This window comes from Triturus cristatus, chromosome 10 (genome assembly GCF_964204655.1).
Source record: "Triturus cristatus chromosome 10, aTriCri1.1, whole genome shotgun sequence".
NCBI lineage: Eukaryota > Metazoa > Chordata > Amphibia > Caudata > Salamandridae > Triturus > Triturus cristatus.
Window position 1 is genome coordinate 642,548,357 of NC_140593.1, and position 20,779 is coordinate 642,569,135.

The window sequence follows — 20,779 nt, forward strand, 5'->3', positions numbered from 1 at the left end:
AATCTGCTCATTGTTCATTTGGGTGAGAATGATCTCGTTGACTTATCTGGCCTGACTCTAATAAAGTTGATGAAACGTGATCTGGCGGTCATCACGTCTAATTGGGAGGGCACTAAAGTGATTTGGACAGAGTTCATAACGCGGCTGCATTGGAGAGGAGCACGAAACCACGCAGCTATGGAGAAAGCGAGACGGAAGCTTAATAGAGCCATGAGACTTTATTGTGAGGGCATTGGAATAAAGGTTCTCTCTCACTCTAACATATACGGAGCACTGAAGGGCATCTTTTTCGTGACGATGGGGTATATTTGTCTAAGATGGGGCAAGCGTACTATTTACTGGAATTAAGGGACTTGATTGCTCAAATCTGGAAAGAGAGTATCTGGTGCTCATATAAAGGGTCTTAATTTTCTCCTTGGTGGGGCAGGAAAACTCTTTTGGTTTTCCTGGTTGGCGGGTTTTTGCTGGGGGGGTGGGCAGCCTTGAGCGGGATTGTCCATCCTCCAACGGGGGAGGTGGGGGACTCAGTCAAGTGGACAGGGAATGAGAATGAGGGGGAGCTATCAACAGGAGTCAGTTATTCTGGTTCTGCTTGGGGCCTACATTGGGGGTTATGTTTTTGTAGATTAGGTTAAGATAAACTTGTGGAATTGTTTTATTATATAATGGCAAAATGTGTTTCAGAGAAAATATACTTGGCACCTGTCTTAATAAAGTGGCCTTTTTTGCTAAACAAAGAAGTTGTGGATCGTGAGTTATTGTGCGACGCAGCGTATTGTTTTTATAAAGCCAGCACTGTCTGAAAATGTTGTATGTAGCATGGACTTGCTTGTAATTTAAAGATGGATGACCCTGGCTGGAGGAGAAGCAATGTGTTTAATACATGTAAAGTCCTGACTGCTGTGGGAAATATAAAAGAATGTGCAGCAGCTCGGGTATGCATCATTGCTTAACATTAGTTCAGATATGCATAGCAACGGAGGGTTCAGAGGTGAAATGACATACCAACTGCAGTGTCTTCCGCAACATAACTGCAGAATGCTCACTTCAACTTGGAAGCGCCAGTTATTAGCGGGCTTGAACCACAGCTCCACCTATCAGCAACGTACACACCCTATTTCAGTGCACATCAAAATAAGAGAGAATCACAGCAGCCATGCAGAAAACGCAGAAATTGGAAGTCACGTATTAGCATTGATCTTTAGGGTAGGACTTTCACCCGAAGTTACTTGACTTAGTTCAGGAAATTGAAACAAATTTGTTTCAATTGCCACTGAGGGAGGTGTGGCCATGACGATGCTAGTACCATGCTACAAGCTTGACAGTACTGCTTATAAAATGCACTGTGAAAATCGTTCAGCCTGACAGGAACTCGCCCCTACGTACATGCACCTTAATTACATATACGATCTACACATTTTTTACAAATTGACGAAAGGCCCAAACGTAGGTGAGCTATGTGTGAATATTATCACTGCAGATACATATATGGGGAAAAGAACAAGGGACTGGCGACATTATGCACAAGAGAAGAAATGTCCCCCGGCAGCCGTGTTTGTGTTTGCAGCCAGCACAGGCATAGAAATAGAAAGAGGACTATGAGAAGCTTACAGTCCCTAATGCGGACTGCAAGTCCTTGCTCCGGTACCAGGCTGATCTTTAGAGATGGTATAGACACAGCTGTTGGTTTTATGTCCATATCAGCTCCTAAACACACTGAGCAGTGTTGTGGGATACTGAGGGAGTTTGTGGGGCAGCATGGGGAGAGTAAGTGAATGGTGCGAAACACAGCAGGCAAAGAAAAAATAAAGTAGTCCCCAGAGCAACAGATAAAGTAATAAGACAGTAGTCTGCTCTGTGGGAAGTACAGAAGAGAGAAAGGAGGGACAAAGAGGCAGGACTGACCACAAGCACGCAAGGATTTTTAAACGACACTGAGAGAGACAAATGAAAAGTAATAGTACAAAAGGGGATGGACTTTAAGCGCACGGACTGATTACAGCAGGTCTCGAGAGACAGCTGTGCTGTGTAGCTTGACCTAAATGGGACTAACACTTATCAAAAACAGTTGGCTCAAACTTAAAACCTACTTGAGATTCATGCAGACCATATACATGGCATTGGTTCTTCAGTGCTTCCTCTACCATGATTCCAAGTTCTTTGTTGGTGAAGTTGGGGGCCCTGCCCATTGTAGACACTGACATGATGTATTGCATAGGAAAAAATAAGCTGCAAGGCCTGAGGAGGTATTGTAGCCCTGAAGCCTCATGGGCAAGTAATAAAATGACTGTTTTATGTCAACATACATGTAAGAAGGCACGGAGTAAAATAACTCCGTCACAGAAGGTGTGCAACTATCACTCATTATTGATGGACGAACAAATCACAACACATTTTGTACATATTCAATTAGTGACACTTCAGGCATCCTCTAGGGTGCAAATGTACTGTTTAGGCATTAATTTGTATGTCTGACAATGTTGTAGGAGAGTAGGATCTGCTTCACATGTGTACCCCCACTTTTTGCTGGTGTTTCACTGTTTTTCGACTTTAGTCTGGCTGGGACCCTGCTATTCAGCACCCCAGTCTAGCTGCTTCCTCTCTAAATTGATTGCATGTACTTTAGGTACACTCCAGATTGGATTCTGAAGTACCCTTGTGAGTCCCTAGTATATGGCATTCTATGTACCCAGGGCATATGTACCCCAGAGGCCTATCAGGGGCTGGAGCATGTATTGTGCCACCCCTGGAAAGCCCTCCAAAATGACACCACAGGTCTGCTACTGCAGCCTCGGTAAGGTGGTGCATGCACCCCTTACTGAGGTATAGGTTCACTATACCTCACCTATCACTGTACATAGTAACCTATCAGTCACCCCAATGGCAGGCCTTATCAATCCTGAAGGCAGGGTGCGTGGTATATGTGAGAGGGTGCCCAGGCATGAGCTGAGCCCCTCTGCAGCCTTCGGAATCTCTTCTCCGGGGTTGTCACACTGGTGCAGCCTGACCATATACTCTAAGTGCATTATATCTTAAACGGTTAATGCTAACTTTGGACTGGCTGCACGGAAACATGTCGTGTTTAATGTTAAACACCTTGGGATCATACCCCCACATCAATTCCTGATGTGAGAATATGATCCCACCCTTCTAAAGGGAGAGACATGGCAGTACTGGTATACCCGGTAGAAATCTAACAGAGCCCTGGCATCACAAAATGGATGCTGCAGCCACAGACACGGGTCTGGCCTCCTGCTGCTGACCACAACTCCGGCAGGGGAGGCCTGGATAATAGGTTTCCTGTCACAGGGAGGTGTAACCACCTCCCCAGACAGGCTTATGTGTATTGGGGCTGGGTGGGAGCAGTCTCTGAGTGCTTTGAAGTCCTGCACTGGGGGCACATTTGGTGTCCCTGTGCATAGTCCAGCTCAGACCGGTTCAGGGGCTTCCAGACCCTGCTCTGGTACGAAACTGGACAAAGGAAATGGGTGTAGCCACCCCTCTTTCCAAACCCTCCCATAGGTGGGTCCCCAGAGCTAGTCCAACCCCTTCCTTAGGTATAAGTAAGGAACCTCTGTAACCAGAACTTTAGATTACCCTGGATGAAACTCTGAAGCTGAATCCTGGACCTTCGACTCTCTGATAAAGACCAGAGGACTGAAGAAAAATCCCTTGGGGTCAAGGAGTGACTCCCCTGCTTGGCAGGCACAAATTAAGCAATTTGCCAGTCTGTATTATTGAAGCTCCCGCCGGACTCCGAAGTATTTGCAGCCCAGGAAGAGGATTTCCAGACATCAAAGAGGCCGACCCATGTCCCCAGCAAAGCTGAGACCCACAGCCCTCATGAGTAGCGTGGAACCGGAACTCCTGGTCACCATGCACTTTTGCAAGTGCATTGACTTCTCGACGTCTCTTGAAGTTGTGCTTGGGCAAACTTGTAGCCCCTACCTCGAGCACTGAACCCACTGAAGATTGTCGGCCTGGTTTTTCCAAATGACTCGTGGGCCGTCATTTTGTGTTTTGTCTCGAGGTCCCTTCGCGATCCCTGGTCCGTTGACTTGCGGGTCCCTGAGTAACTTTGTATTTCCTTGGGCTTCCCTGGTTGGTCCAGATGGGCCCCGACTCCCTACCAAGTGGTGAGTCCCACAGACCTTGCTGGTCTGCACCAAAGCATCTTTCTCTTTTCTGCGTGGGTTGCTGTTGCCAAGGCTTGTTGTGTCCAATCCGGGCACCGACGCTGCAGCACTCAACATCCTTTGTGGGACAGCTCAAATCCAGCTCCTGGTTGCCCTCGACGCCTCCTGATCCTCGTGGCTGAAGAGTCAAGCTTCACCTCTTTCACCTGACATCGGTGGGTATCTGTCCATCCCCTTCCTGGTCACTGGCTAGTGACCCAGACTCTGTCCCCTCTGCTTTCAGGTTCTTCTCATATTTGATCCAGGCTTGGATCTCTTCAGACACTTCGCATCTTCACGGCAGCAGCACTTCTTCGCCAGCTCCCATTGAAATTGACGACGCGACCCTACACCAAAAGACACCTATGCACCCGGCTTCCCTGGGTGAGGTAACACGAGTACTCTGGTGCTCCCGTGGGTGCTTGCCCTAGAACTTCCTAAGTCCCAAAGGGTTTGGTCCTGACTCATTCTAAGTGTCCCTAATCTTAAAAATCTAACCGCGATTTTTCCCATAGAAGCTAACGAGAGCTCGCGGCTGTGTTCACACACTGCACACGGCCCCCGTGGGACCCCTGTGTCACTACCTTGGGTGGTTCCTTGGGGTCCCAGCGATTCTACAGGCTCTAGGCCTTGCGTCTAGTTAAGTCGTGGTTCGTATACCACTATTTTAGTATATGGTTTGGCTCGCCCTTAGGGCCTGACGTGTATTTGTGCTATTTTACTGTGATTATTGAAGTGTAACTTATGTGTTTTGATCTCTAGTCTCATAAAGAGACTAGGAGGGTGTGTTTAGTAATAAATACATATATTTTATATATATACCTGGTGTGGATACCTTTCATTTAGTGACTCAAGAGATTATAGACTGGTAAAACAAGTTGCTTTACATTCCTTCAAGAATTAGCCCGAAGGCTGCTCTCCATAGCTACCACTAGGATAGCTTTCAATAAAGGTTGTCTTTAACCTATAACCAATAAGGGGTTGTTTGGACTGATACAAGGTGCCCACTATAACTAGTGGACAGCATATATCAGGCCAACTTCTCACAGTCCCCGTGGCGAATTTCACAATCTCACAATGAATCTTGTCTGCACCTTAAAGATTTACTAATCATCCCATTGGCGTAGCTATGCACTCTGCCGCCTGTGGCGGTCCCTGCCTTTGCCTCCCACGGCCTCACTTAAGAGGGTGGGGCTGGCGATGAATTCTGCATTTGCCGCCCCTGTGGCAAACGCATGTAAGAGCGGGGTGGAGCCGCTGCCGCCCCCAAAACTCGTGCCCCCCATGGGGGACCACCCCTTGCTATGCCCCTGAATCAACCTCCTCTTATTCAGGACGATAACAGTCTCTGAAGGTGTGGTAAGGGGAGCCTTTTTAGACTGTGAAGGAATAACCAGCTCAATATTTCTGTCCTTCCAAAGGCATATGATTTAACAGCGTCACATTCTTTTAGTATTTTTTCAGCCAATATCTTATACATATGCTTTTATTCTTATTTATTGGTGTTACTTCCCCTCCTTTTCAGGGGTCTTAGATTATAATGATTTTAATTAATCGTGCAATAAAGTATTATCTATCTATGTATCCATGCAAAAAAATGAAATTAAATTCAAATGATATACTTAGAATACGTGGTAAAGGCATGTATAGAAAAGGCATCTGCGTGGAAAAGGCATGTGTGGTAAAGACGTGTTGTAATGTCACACATTCTACTGGGGGAGATGGAAATTGTTTTTTCAAAGAGCCCAGGCATGAAGGGTTGGGGCCTTTCTGTGAATGCATTTTTATTTGAAGCACAGCCTTTTAAGGGCTTTGCAATGGTGTGAACCGTTGAATTGATTTCTGGATCAGGAGGATGTTATTCCAAGACTTGTTTGTAGTTGCCAGCTTTCCTGCACTGTTATGGACCACAAAAACGAATATGCAGTGACAGGTCACAGTGGAGTTTGTTTTTAAGATAGGTTCCCACTACCTATGGGCAGTTCACACGCGCATGAAGGGGGGGGGGGGGGACATCAGAACAAAAAGTAGTGAATAATGTACTTAAATGTATGTCTAATGTATGACTCGTTGCTCCAGTCTGTTGAAATGTGCTGTGAGACAGCAAGGTAGCTTATAATCACATAGCTGCAGAGTACATCCATAACCTGGAGGGCAAAACTGTTTTAGGATGCATTCAATGTGTTGCTTGCTCAGCAGATTCCACAATAGGGGTACAGCCTACCTCCTTGCTTTTAGTGTGACAGCATAAAAAATAAAAATAGTCAGGCATACCTCAACATTCATCAGTACCAAATGGTTCAGAAGGCCTAATCAATATAAAATCTGGACATGAACGTCAACACACCAAAAGGCCAGGGGTAGCGGAAGTGACATCACACGCAATTTGACCTTTACATTCACTCAGACACATGCTTTCACACACATACATGATCACACATACACACTCTCTTTAATATGAACACTCTCTCACTTGCAAAAATGCACACAAGATACATTTAAATGCATTTGTTACTTAGCTCAGCTGCCACGGAGGATCATATTCCAACTAATTGTACTCCATTTGTATTACACTAAGAGTGAATATTATTATTCACTATTCCTGTTATAAAAAAATGACAAAAAAAAGGAGAGTGGATCCCCACTGATGTCCATAAGGAGAAGCTGCTCCTACGTTCCTAGCACTGATTTTGCCACGTCTGAGGCACGGGGACACAAGTGCAGTGGAAGGGGTCGCAAGGGGCAGTTGCGACCCCTGGTGACCCTCAAATGAGGTTCATGGATCTGTAGAATCTGAAAGTGTGTAGTTAGCCGACTACTCATGTATCAGCATCCGATACCACCTTATCTCTACAGGCCAAGAGCGTGTGCAGGGTCAGCACACCAGGCAGTGCCAAAATGGCTGTTCAGTTTGTGGGACACTTCTTCGCTGTTAGTGGGTTGTTAATTTCCCTGATAGTAAAAACAGTCCTTGACTGCATAGAGCGCAACTCTGTGCAGTCTTCCATACCTTGCAAAACACTTACACAGCGTGTCTTTACAAGTTCAAACTCACATGATTTCCAAACATGAGATGCTTTTTTAGCTATCTGATTCACAAATGAGGCCACTTTTATTTTGGTACCTGGGCCTATTTTCTGCCCCAGTCCAACCGGGATCATGTGTGCCTGCGAGAGAGAAGAATCGTTGTGGATCTGCACCATGTACAAATGGATTCAGTCTATTGGCTCAGACCTTTCTAATAGCATTAAGGTTCTAAACGAAGGCAATATATTGGGTCACAGGTTTAAAACCAAGGAAGGACGTACTAAAAAACAAATCGATCCATGGGAGTACTGAGAAGAGAGCTGTGGCATGTGTCGGGGAAGTTGCAGGTAATTTATAACTCGTCATCCGCTGAAAATTATAAGAAGTTAAAATATCAAAGTTCAATGTCACATGTATCTGTGCAGTAGCCAAACTCATTTTCCGTTCTCTCATTGTCAAACCTCACATCCATTTCAACACCTTTTTGCAATTTGATACATGAGGACGGCTAAAACAAATTCAAAGAAAAGTTACAATGCAGTGGTGGTTGGTTTGGGACACAGTGTCTCCACATGGACATGTTTGCACATAGCAGTAACCAGAGACCTTTTCACCCAAGCTCCCTACATCTCAAGCCCTTTGAATCTACAAGAAGGGGAAAGCAGGATTTTGTGGTGGATGACCTCATTTAGTTCAAGCAATGTAAACTGTTTTGGGATTACAAATAAGGTTTGCAGAATGGATGATCATGTTCTGTGAGAAGCACTTGTCTGTTTGGGATTGAGAAAACTATTTCATTCCCATTGTCAATTTCCAAACAAGAGTCAGTGGAGTTATTCATATCTCCTTCGAGAGCTATTTAATACGTTTCCCTTCTTCTCTCTAACTCTCACAGATGCTCCATGGTGCACACATTGCAAGGAGATGGATCCTACGTGGAACGAGCTTGGTGAGAAATACAAAGACCATAAGAACATTGTAATTGCCAAAATTGACGCTACTGCCAATGAAATAGATGGCCTAAGGGTCCGAGGTTTCCCCAACCTCAAGTATTTCCCAGCTGGAAAGGAAAAAAAGGTACAGTTTTTAAAACAAAGTGTTTTGATTTCCATTTTGGCTATGAATGTTTCGAGAGTTTGATTCAACCATTTACATCCTCTCCTCCTCATAAGTGGCTTTCCGATCTTGCACGCATCCTGTGTTCAAACCAACCAGTGTGAACAGAATAAGGGACAATCACCAATAGACCAGTATATTCTATGAACCTAATCCTGTAGTTTGTTAAACAACATCCCATAGCATTTCACCATTCTCGACTCTCACACGAGCGTAGGCTAAGGTCCGTGGTACAGTGAGTGCAAGATGGTATGTGACCCGCCCTTTAACATCCATTGACCACTGACAGCCCTTGGCAAGATGGCGTCCTTGGCTTCAGCGGACTGATGTAATGCCTGTGCATCAGGTTGCACAAATTTCACTGCACTGCGTTTGGGGTTCAACCAGCACATCAACTTCTTGGTAGCGAAAGGCTCATAACGACATCCATAACTTTTCTAAAGGAAATGTGCAGGGGTTGTCACTATCTGTAGAGTTTGGTGGTACTTTCTACTTGGTGGCATTAACACATTTCTGGAGAGCAGCAGTTGCCATGTGACCTGCAGGTTAAGCCCTAGGCCTGATTAAAGGGAAGAGGGGTAACCAAAAGTACATCTAGATTAGATAGTAGTTAGAACATTGGGGGCAGGAATTCAGTTGTCTTTAAAAAAACACACTGACCGTCCCTTCACTTTTGTAGTTATAGTAATAGGGTAAACCCAAACAAAGTCACTGGGGCCTGGGTATAACCCAGTACATCAGGGAAGCTGGTCCCAATGGAACAATTCTACATAGCACACATTTCAAAAAAATAAATAAAAACGTGATGCTTTTTGTTCGTAATTCAAAAGTTCAACGTTATTTAATCACATTGAACGAAGGTTCATATATCAACGGAAAAAATACAATTATGTACCAGAGGAGTGCCCCACGCAAATGGGAAAGAAGGGGAAAAGGTAGTGTGCATCAAGTGAGGATAGAAGAAGTGAATAGGGAAGGGTGGTGACATTAAATCCATCACACCATTATTTACAATAAAAACAGGTTTTTTAAGCCTCACAGTTAAACCAATAATGAATGCAAGGCAATTTGTTTGTACTAGCACAGTTGAACAAATGACTGTTGACCAAACTAGCACACAAAGGAGTGTATTTTGACGTTTCGACCCCCAAATCAAGTAGACTGTTTAGGTCCGTACACCGGGGTCTTCCTCCGGACTGAATGTGGGGCACCTGAGGATATTAACAAAGGAGGTTCTTAGTTTCTAGTGTGTAGAAGATATTTTCAAGAGTGTACCATAAAGCAAAAACTTAAAATTACCATGGACCACCCACAAATGGATGGTGGGAAAATGGTAGGCGGGCTCACTAGCTCCAAGGTCAGAGGGATGGCACCTGTTAGATAAGTTGAGGGCTATCAGAACAAGATCACATATGTCATAAGGGTATGAAAAATCATCCAAAAGAAGAGGCAATCAATCTGACTTACTGGATATGATTCTTAAATATTCCACACTGCTGTAACTCACTCCTTAATGCAGGGAAATCAGCCATAAATATTGAAAAAGGTGAAAGGGCCCAGATAGACTCAAAAGTTCTGACAATAGCTATGTTGAAACATGTAGAGAAGAAAAAGAAGGGACCAACAGTCAGTCACCATTATCTTTAAAAATTGACTCTAGTCTGACAAAATGCCCATACGGGGAAGGAAGGAGAGTGTTATTACCTTAGGAGGGGAAACAACTTCCCAGTTTACTCGAAAACCCCACAGTTGTCCATCTGTAAATATAAATAAGAAAAGACTATCCTTACTAAGAGCCCAAACAAAGGGTCATCCCTTCACGGACAGAACGTGGCAGGCAGACAAGGAAAAAAACAACTCTAATCAGAAACTGTCCGAAAAGCCGGCCGGGGCCAATTGCTAAATGGTTACCTGCTGCCCTCTCCGTGCATCCGGCTCTTTCAAGTGAAACGGAGCACTGGCAGCCTCGTCCTTTAAGTACGGTGCCTGCCTGCGCACTGCACGCGCATAGAGACAGCCGCTCGTTGCTTGTCACGGTTTGACAGGTGGATGCCGTGTCGGCAGGGTAGAAAGACTCCGTGTCTAGAGATATACGATTGTGGAAACCTTGGCTTGAGAAGCTGATTATTGTCATCAAGTTACAGGTTATTACGTGAAGATCGGGTTGTTATTAGGGGGCATGTAAGATCTTGGTTTACATTCCGGGTGATTCACTGCATTGTTTTGAATCATGAGGGATACTGTGAATATGACCTTACCTAATACTCATACTTAATGTTCATAAATGTTGATGTGTTCCATTATCCCTTTTTTCCCATTGAAATTACTGTATGATGAATTATATAAATGTTTTCACACATGTAATCCTTGATAGTCCTAGTTGGTATGCATACTCCCAAATATGTTATGTTTCATGTTTTCTGACTATGTATTAACCTAGCATATGTGTGCTGTCATAGAATGGAAACAGACAGGGAATGAGACCTACTTCGCACTTATAGATGTCATGAGAATGTAAATAGGCAGTCCTCTTCAGCAGCGTAATGAAGCTGTCATATAACTGCTATGTCTTTGCAACGAGGTGACATTCATCCACTACGGTTCCATGTCCAAATCTGATATACCGCCCCTTACTCCCACTCCTCCTGAGTAAGCCGCGATGATATATTTGTGGTATAATAATTAATAACGCCAAGAGAAAGGCAATATATCCCCCCCTTTTTTAATAGGTTTTCCGCACGTATGGGCTTTAACAACAACGAACACGAGCCGTCCAATGAGGTTAACTGCTCAGTCTTTCTACCACACTTTATGAGCCCGCCATACAGCTCACAATATCGAATTATAGACTTCCTCCAACTTAGGGACATCATCCTGTCATGCAACAGATCGCCACCTATGAGCCCGCAATAGGATTATCTTTAATCTTTCAGTACGATTGTTTTTTTAATAACCTTAGAACACACATCAAACGATGCAGTGAATAACCTGGAATGTAAACCAAGATCTTACATGCCCCCTAATACCAACCTGATCTTCACGTAATAACCTGTAACTTGATTACAATAATAAGCTTTTCAAGCCAAGGTTTCCACAATCGCAGGGACGTTTCTTATCGTATATCTCTGGACACGGAGTCTTTCTACCATGCTGACACCGCATCCACCTGTCAAACCGTGACAAGCATCGAGCGGCTGTCTCTATGCGCGTGCACAGCGCAGGCAGGCGCCGTACTTACATGAAAAGGCTGGCAGTGCTCCCTTTCATTTGATGCATGGAGAGGGCAGCTATTAACCATTTAGCAATTGGTCACAGCCGGCTTTTCGGATCGTTTCTGATTAGAGTTGTTTTTAGGTCTCGCCTGACCAGCGCTTTAGCGCTGCTCTGGCGAGACTTATAGTAAGCGCGTTTTGGAAGTGCAAACAGTGGCTTTGCAGGCCTCCAACTACAGTGCATGTGACCCGTCCGGGCGCGCGCACCATTTGGAGTCCTGCAACCACTTGTTTGCTTTCACTTTAGCTGTGATTCATCGCACCATTTGGCAGCCTGCGTGCCCGCCCCCACTCCCCCTCCCACTCCGTCAGCTTCAGTGCGCGCTTGTTTTCAATTACATCTCTGTATAATTTGGGGGCTTTTCCCTCCCCACACATTTTTGTATCCCTTTGCGCACACACTTTCTCTCCTCGGCCCAGCCCCTCCTCCCTCCACTCAATTGCTGCCAGTCACACACCAACGCGAGTATAAACAGTCGCTTGAAACACATGATCTACAGCCCTGTTTGGCTGCTTCAAACACTTTTTCCTAAATTTTATCTTTCGCACCATCTGGTAGCGCCTTGCCTAATGAATCGGTTCGTCCTTCACTTCTTTTTACCTCCCCCCCCCCGTGTTGGCCCTACTTTGACATTATCTGCTACTGATCAAAGGGTTGTATAGGAATAAACAAACGCTGTAGCAGTTTGAAGCCGCTATCCCAGGATAAACATACCTCCACACAGTATCACTACCCGCATTTAATCGGCTTCTGCACATTTCATTTTGCCCTTAATTTGCACACTTACAGGCAATTGTACTCTAGTACAGCTTTATAAACTGCTTTCGAAACTATGCACAATACAAACTCGACGCCTCCTATTTAGCACACACCTCGCCTCCCTTTCGCCAAAAAACGTCAACACGCATGCTTTCTTATTATCAAAACTGACTTCAAATAGGGATTCTACCAAGACCCCATTTCTGACTCTTAACTTTTTATTCTACCTCATTAAAAGCCCCTTAGATCTGCCTTGTATTAATACTACTTTTACAAACCCCTCTTCCCCGCCCACTCTTCCCATTTCTCCTGTATGTAAGTCTATCCCAGCTTCTCCCTTACCTGCTAAAATTAAGGCCCGTTGCACCTTAACCTAATTTCTCCCAGTAGCGCAACTTACTGTACCTACAGATTTAATTTACACTACAAATAAGTCATCCTACCGCCAAAGCACCGCCTGCTCCAAATCGCTGCTGCACCAAATTATTCTTTGCACTGTTTTGTTAGAAAACACGCAAAGGGCGCGTTCAGGTCTATGTTAGTGCTGGTTAAAGCGTGATATATGTAAACACAGACGCTGCGCTGTTTTTAGGCTACTAATACAACACTAGCATTATTCCGCAGAGTACTCCTCCTCACAGCAAATCGGTTGCGCCACATTTACTTCAACCATCAGGCATTAATTTAGCCTTTTATGCTATTCATAGCCCACACATATGCACTAAACAGCTTTTCACTACCTCCCATGACAATTTGCAGGGCTTATACCCACACAACCGTTTGACCCTTGCTTTTTTTCCCCTGCCCCTGTCGGACCCCTCCAACCCTCAATTACAAGTTGCTGCTGGTGCGCACAGTTATTTATCTCCGCACTCTGGTACTGCAATAACCTTGTGCACAGCATTAGCCCGCAGCGTCACACTGCCCATCTACTAATGCGCTCTTGTGCCGTGTATTTGCCCTTACTACCTATTGTTATGTATCTCACGCTGTGACTTACCACCTCCGATCGTTCTTTCCCTCCCACCCACTCATTCCTCCCTCCATTCTGCGACCGTGCTGGTTACCTTGGAATGTGACTTTTACAGTGTTAACATATCAAGCTGCAACCCACAAAACACTTTAAATCCACCTCTGTTCCCTCTTTCCTTCCCACCCACTCCTTCCTCACTCCATTCTGTGCCTCTGTGGGTTACATTGCACTGTCTGTATTCCAAACAGTGTAAGGATCACAAGCCGCAACCCGCAAACACTGCATTAGACATACAGCACGCACACAGTTTACCATCTCTGCACTCTGCTACTGCAATAATCGTGCGCAAAAGCATTAGCCCACAGCACCACACTATCAATCTACTAATGCGCTCTTCCCCGTGTATTAGTCCTTACTACCTATAATTCTCAAGCAAACTGTTTACTGCACATGCCTTACAGTCCCCTTATTCTCCATACATTTTTGTATAATTTGGGGGGTTTTACCCCCGACACATTTTTTGTTTCCCTTTGCGCACACACTAACTCTCCTTGGCCCAGCCCCCCCCTCCCTTCACACAATTGCTGCTAGTCACACGCCCCTGCGACTATACACTGTCGCCTTAAACACATACTCTCCAGCCCTTTTAGACTGCTTCAAACGCTGTTTCCCAAATGTTATATTTGGCACCATCTAGGCGCCTTGCCACATGAATCTGTTCACCCTTCACCTGCTTTTTACCTCCCCCCCCCCCACCCCCCCATGTTATCCCTCCTTGAACATTTTCTACTGTTGATCAAAAGGTCGTACAGGTATCCACAAACGCTTTAGCAGTTTTCAGCCACTAAAACACAATAAGCATTCTCCCATAGAGTATCACTCCCCACATTTAATTGGCTTCTGCACCTTCCATTTTGCCCTCATTGACAGAATTCCACACTTACAGGGCAATTGTACTCTTGTGCAGTTTTATAAACTGCGGACACTATCTTGTGCAGTTTTATAAACTGCGGACACTACAAAGCCGGAGCCCCATATTTAGCACAACTCCCCGCCCCCAAAAAAGGCCTGCCACATGCTTACACATTATCAACGCTACGCTCTAGCGGGGACCCTATGAACAACACATTTCTGGGTCTGACTCCGTATTCTGCCTCATTAAGCTTTGCCCCCTCAGCCCTGTATTAATACACCTTTTAAAAACCTTCTTCCCCGCCCACTCTTCCCATTTCTCCTAAGAGTAAGTCTATACTTACTTCTTCCTTACCTGCTAAAATTAATGCCCCTTGCACCATAACCTCATTTTTCCCATAGTACAACTTACTCTACCTACACATTTAGGGCCTCATGTAGGAAGCCAAATACCGGTCGGTAACGGCCGAAATTCGCTACATTTCCCGTTACCGACCGGTATTTAGGCATTTGCTATGTAGGGGGCTGATTTCTGGATTCGGTATTTACCGAATCGGAAATTAAGAAATCGGTAAAATACCGATTCGGTAAATACCGAATCCAGAAATCAGATGTAGGGAGCACTCTAAAGAGTGAAAATTAGTATTAGAAATTCGTTATTTACCACCAAATACAGGTTGGTGATAAATAACGAATACCTTGCAAAAAGCAATATTTTGCAGATTTAAGAGTGCCATGTGGCAGACATACATGCCCTTAGGGCATGTATGTGCGCCACATGTGCACACATGCAAGATTCAGGGGTGCAACAGGGTGTCAATGTGACACCCTGCCACCCTTGAATATGCTCCCCCCATTACCGAATCGGTATTTACCGAATCGGTAATGAGGCATACCTTCCCATTGATTCCTATGGGCCTCCAGGCCCATAGGAATCAATGGGTAGGTATGCCTCATTACCCAATCGGTAAATACCGATTCATAATTACCGAATTTTTCCGATTCGGTAAACTTTACTGAATCATTACCTACATCACATTTACCGATTCATAAATACCGAATCGGTAAAATTCGGTATTTATGAGTCGGTAAATGTGAGGCTACCTACATATGGCCCTTAATGTATACTACAAACAGGTCGTTCGGCAATTAAGGGCAAAGCACCCCCTGCTCCAAATCGCTGCTAAGCCAAATTATTCATATCCGTGTTTTCATACAACACTCGGAGCGGGCGCCTTCAGGTATATGTTGGTGCTAGGCAGAGCATGGCATATGTATACACAAAGCCTGTGCTGTTTTTAAGCTGCTAATGCAACACTAGCATTATTCCGCAGGATGATTCTACCACATGCTAATCGGTTGCTACACATTTAATTAAACCATCAGGAATTATTTTTCCCCTTCATACTTACAATAACATACACATGTGCACTACAGAACTTTTCCCTGCCTCGCAGGAAAATTACGTGCTCGCACACACATAACAGTTTGCCCTTCACTTTTTGCCTTCCCCTGTTGTACCCCTCCTCCCTCAATAACAAGTAGCTGCTCATCTACACAAGCAACTATCTCAAAACTGCCAGCAATGCTATACCAATATCACTATAGTAAACTATTACCCCACGCAGTAGATACTACCCATTTGTAATATGCATACAGCGCTTTAAGTTCAGTACAAAAACTAGTGACAGCACGGCATGGGTATACACACACGCTATACTAATTTATTCCTGCTGATCCAAACGGGCTATTTCCCTGCACAGTAGTGGTACCCACATGCTAATAGGCTCCTAAACATTTAATTTTACCCCTTAAAAGTTATTTTACCTCTTTATACACCTACAGGCACTACACACACCCTAAAACACTTTTTGCTACCTTATAACTTAATTTCTGCCGCAAATAAAGAATTTCCTGTTCACTCCTTGCTCTTTGCCCACCAGCCTAATCCTCCGTTTATTACATGTTACCCATTCAGTAATGCGATCTTCTATCATTTGCAATGCAATAGGTCTCGCATTTACGCAAGTTTGGGCTATTGGCATTGTAAATGACAATGCCTTTTATTTATGTTTTGGATTTTAAAACATAAATAAAAGGCATTGTCATTTACAATGCCAATCGCTTAAACTCTCACAAATGCGAGACCTATTGCATTGCAAATGCTTGTTTCCCTTATCTGCCTGCCACGTTCTGTCAGTGAAGGGAGTCCCCTTTGTTTTGGGCTCTTAGTAAGGACAGTCTTTTCTTATTTATATTTATAGACGGACAACTGCGGGGTGTTCGAGTAAACTGGGAAGTTCTTTCTCCTCCTAAGGTAATAACACTCTCCTTCCTTCCCCGTATGGGCATTTTATCAGACTAGAGTCAATTTTTAAAGATTTTGTTTTTTAAACATACTTTATTGACTACCACAATGGATGTACAATGCAATATATTTGGTACTTACGGCATTTTATCTTTTGTTGAGTCCCCCAACATATACATTTTATATCTATATAATGTTTTACTGTTTCGGTTCCAAATATGTCTCACTAAAACATCTACTCCAACAGTCATGTAGTGCATGTATATATACATGGAATACAGTAATTTAGTTAATTATTTGCACTTAGCATGTTAAACCATAGCATAACTGAACTTTTTAGAAAATTGCCCCCACCCTCCACCTTCCTTCCTGGTCTGCTAACACTTTTATGGTTTGTGGCCTAATAGTACTATCAACATCTCAAAAACTCAAAACTGACCCTTCGCTGCCTCTGCTCGGTTGTTTCCTGACTCGGGCCTCCAACCATTCTTGACGCATTTTGCTAGTAAAGTGTGAGTGTGTTATTGGGTGGGGAGACCATGTGCAGGCACAAGGTCTAGTTGTTTAAAGTCTTCCATCATAATGGACCAGTCCATGGAGATGGGATGTTTCCGCGCCCCCCTTGCTTCTTCCCTACTTAGCGCCACGCTTTCTGCATTGCCCCATTGTATCATGCCTTCCTGCCATACTGTCAACGAGGGACATCTAGGGGATTTCCATCTCATGGTAATGGCTCTCACAGCCAGTATAAGGGCCAGGTCCAGGAATCGCAATTGTACTTTGAGTGCTGAGGTGCGTTTGCGGAGCCCCAGAAGGCATTCCAGGATAGTGTCCTGAACTGTGAGGTGCTTAACCTCACCTAAAGAATGCCAAATTCTGCTCCAATATTCATGGAGGCACGGGCATGCCCATACCATATGAGTGAAGTCTGCCTCATCTCCCCTGCATCGGGGGCAATAGTGTTGTGCCTCTGGGTACATGCGGTGTATTCTCTTAGGGGTTAAGTAGGAAATATGTAGTATCATTGTTTGAATGAATTTAAGTTTAGCGTTTCGGGATACCCTTTTAGGATATTCGAGCATGCTCTCCCAGGCTTTATCAGTGAGGTCTGTGTTTGTACCCTCTGCCCACTTCACTCTAATTGTGGTCAGTGCAATAGAAGCTTGTGCCCTGATACCTGTGTATAGCCATTTGACCAAGTGACCCCCGTCTCCCATGTAATACAACAAATGTACCAGTTCATGTTGTGGCAGTTCTGTGCGTTGTGGCGCCCAAGTGGCCTTGATATAATGTGATGCTGCTGCATGCACTAAATAGAGCCGTTCTGGTGCGCCAGTGGCCTGTATGAAAGCGTCGTGATCAAGGAGGACACCGTCTCCAAAGAACGACTCGACAGTCTCCACCCCCGTCTCTGTCCAAGCGCGTAGCCTAGCTTCCGTAAGCCTACCACCAGGTGCAGGAATGCCCAGCAATGTGATGTTGGTCGCATACGGGGTTGTTCCAGAAGTATACAGCAATGCTTTTTTCCAACATTGTAATGCAGTTTTGAGCTGTGGGGTCCCCTCCGATGGAACTTTGGCTTTCGGCAGGAGTAAGGCGTGCAGTGTACCCCGATCGATATTCCTGGATGTATAACCAATTTCCTGGAGGTTCCTGCCTACTGTCCAGTAGGACAGCCACTGAAGTTGGCAGGCATAGTAGCAGGCCCTGAAATCGGGAACCCCCAGCCCTCCTTTGTGGGACTCTAGTTGCAACTTCTGGAGACTCACTCTCTGGCGGCCCTTACCCCAAATGAGTTCTATGAGGATAGTGTTCAAGGTGTGGAAGATTGAGTATGGGATTACCAGAGGTAGGTTCACGAAGAAATATAATAAACAGGGAAGCATCACCATTTTAGAAATAGCAATCCGCCCCATTACTGAGAGCGGCAGGGATATCCAAAAGGCCACGCTCGAGCGGAGGGCTGTGACGGCCTTTAGCAGGTTACCTTCTAATTGGTCTGCCTGTGCCCTATACACTTGTATTCCTAAGTATTTAAATGTAGTGTGAGCCACGGGTAACGTGTAAGTGCCGAAGTGCGCCATATCTAGTCGGGGTCCATCTTGGAAATAAAAGACATATGATTACCTGGTATTAATAGCTAGGCCGGAGATACTTTCAAATATGGAAAATAATGTAGGGAGAGGTTCAGTGGCAGCATTCAGGTCACGTAAATAAAGGAGAATATCATCTGCATATATCGAAATCAGGTGAGCTTGGCCATCAATGAGTATTCCCAGCTGCTGGCCGATTGTCTTAGGGCGATCGCCAGAGGCTCCAGTGCGAGTACAAACAGCAGGGGAGATAGAGGGCATCCCTGACGCGTACCCCTGTGAATGATGTATTCCCGGGAAATATAGCGACCAGTGCGCGCCCTGGCCATGAGAGAGGTATAGAGCAACCGCACCCATTTTACGTACGCATCAGGGAGGCCAAATCGCCGTAGCGCAGCAAACATATATTCCCATGTAATGGAATCAAAAGCTTGGCGTAAATCCAGTGCCAGACAGCCTGCTGCCTGATATGCCGTTGGGGTAGCCGTCATGACATAGTGTAAGCGTCTAGTATTAAGGGACATGCAGCGATTTGATTAAAAAACGCATTGATCGCTATGTACGCAGGGTGGTCAGGTATGGCTGTATGCGGTTTGCTAGCGCTTTGCTTAAGATTTTATACTCAGTGGCCAGTAGGGATAGAGGCCTATAATTAGATACGTTTGTACTATCACGGCCCGGCTTAAGTAATGAGACAACCATTGCCTGCATAGTGGATTGCGGCAGGTGTCCAGCCTCTAGCGCTGTCCTATATACCTCTTCTAATTTAGGGGCCAGGGTGTCCACATAGATTTAATAAAATTCTATGGGCAGGCGATCTATGCCAGGTGCTTTGTTATGATTTAGGCCTTTAATCGCTGCTCGAATTTCGTGTTGGGTAATGGGGCCTGCGAGTTTCTTCTGTGTATCGGCCAGTAAAGAGGGGAGTGTTAAGCCGCTGAAAACGTCGACCATGAGCGTGTCATCATGATGCACTGGGGCTGCATAGAGGTCACTAAGGTCATTACAAAGGGCCTCATTGATCTCGAGTTGCGTATAAACTGGCCCTTTGTTCGGTATATGTATGTGTGTGATAATTGGCAGTTCTGGTCTATCCTGCACTATGCGGGCTAGTGAAGCCCCAGCCTTGTCTGCCTCAGCGTGCTTATGTTGGGGGAAAGCTCTATAATCGATAACCCGTAAGGTTTCTAGCATTTCAGCGTGGCTAATGCAGGCATTCTGTAGGGCGTCTCTTTTTTCTGGATCTAATACTGCCTTCGGTTCTAAAGTAGTCATTAGGGTTTCCACACTGATCAGGCGTTGGTGTATCTCTTGCCTTTCCCCCACTACCTGTCCAATGGCAGCCCGTCGCACTACCACTTTAAGTGCGTCCCACTCAATAAGGTTGGAGGAAGCTGTATTCCAGTTTTCTGACAGATAATTGTTAATGGTGGTGGAAATAGCTGTGTGGAATGGAGCGTCCTCCAGTATCTGGGGCCACAGTTTCCAGGTCGGCACTGGGGTCGGCACCTCCCCCCAGGTAAGCGTGAGCTCTAGGGGATTGTGATCCGAGAAGGTTTTGGCTAAATATGTTTATTGACTTACCCGTGTGGCAATGGCATTTGTACATAAGAATCTGCCTATCCTGGTGTGGAGGTGGTGGACCGGCGAATAAAAGTAATATTCTTTATGTGTGGGATTCATCTGTCTTCATATGTCCGTAAACCCCCACCCGTGTAGCCATGTTTTCAGAAGATCTGCTTGCTTGCAGGCACCAGCGCCGTGCAGTGGGGGGTGGGATCTGTCCATGTCCACATCTAGTATTGTATTACAATCCCCTCCTAAGATCCAGGGAATCGTATCCCATCCTACTCGTGCTATACCCGAACGATAAAAAAACTTATCCTGTTCGAAGTTTGGGGCATATATACTACCCAGGATCACATTTGCACCGTCCAGAGTACCCTTCAACAGGACATGTCGGCCGTGGTCGTCTATACAACGCTTTAATTCAGTGAATGGAACCCCATGCTGGATCCAGATGGCCGTGCCTCTGGCAAACGCTGAATAATTAGTGGAGTAAATATGGCCTCGCCATTTTTCACGGGTCTTCAAAGCCTCTGAGTCTGTGAGGTGTGATTCTTGGAGGAAGACAATGTGGGCT

The 20,779-nt window shown here is 45.1% G+C and overlaps 1 protein-coding gene across 2 annotated transcripts in view; it reads left to right on the forward strand.

The window, feature by feature from the left end:
- PDIA2 (protein disulfide isomerase family A member 2) overlaps window positions 1–20,779 on the forward strand; it is a 709,180-nt gene that overhangs the window by 559,185 nt on the left and 129,216 nt on the right. For both annotated transcript variants that reach the window (XM_085632194.1, XM_085632195.1), the window contains exon 9: window positions 8,098–8,279. In XM_085632194.1, the coding sequence (XP_085488320.1) occupies window positions 8,098–8,279 (182 nt within the window). The remainder of the gene's footprint in view (window positions 1–8,097; window positions 8,280–20,779) is intronic.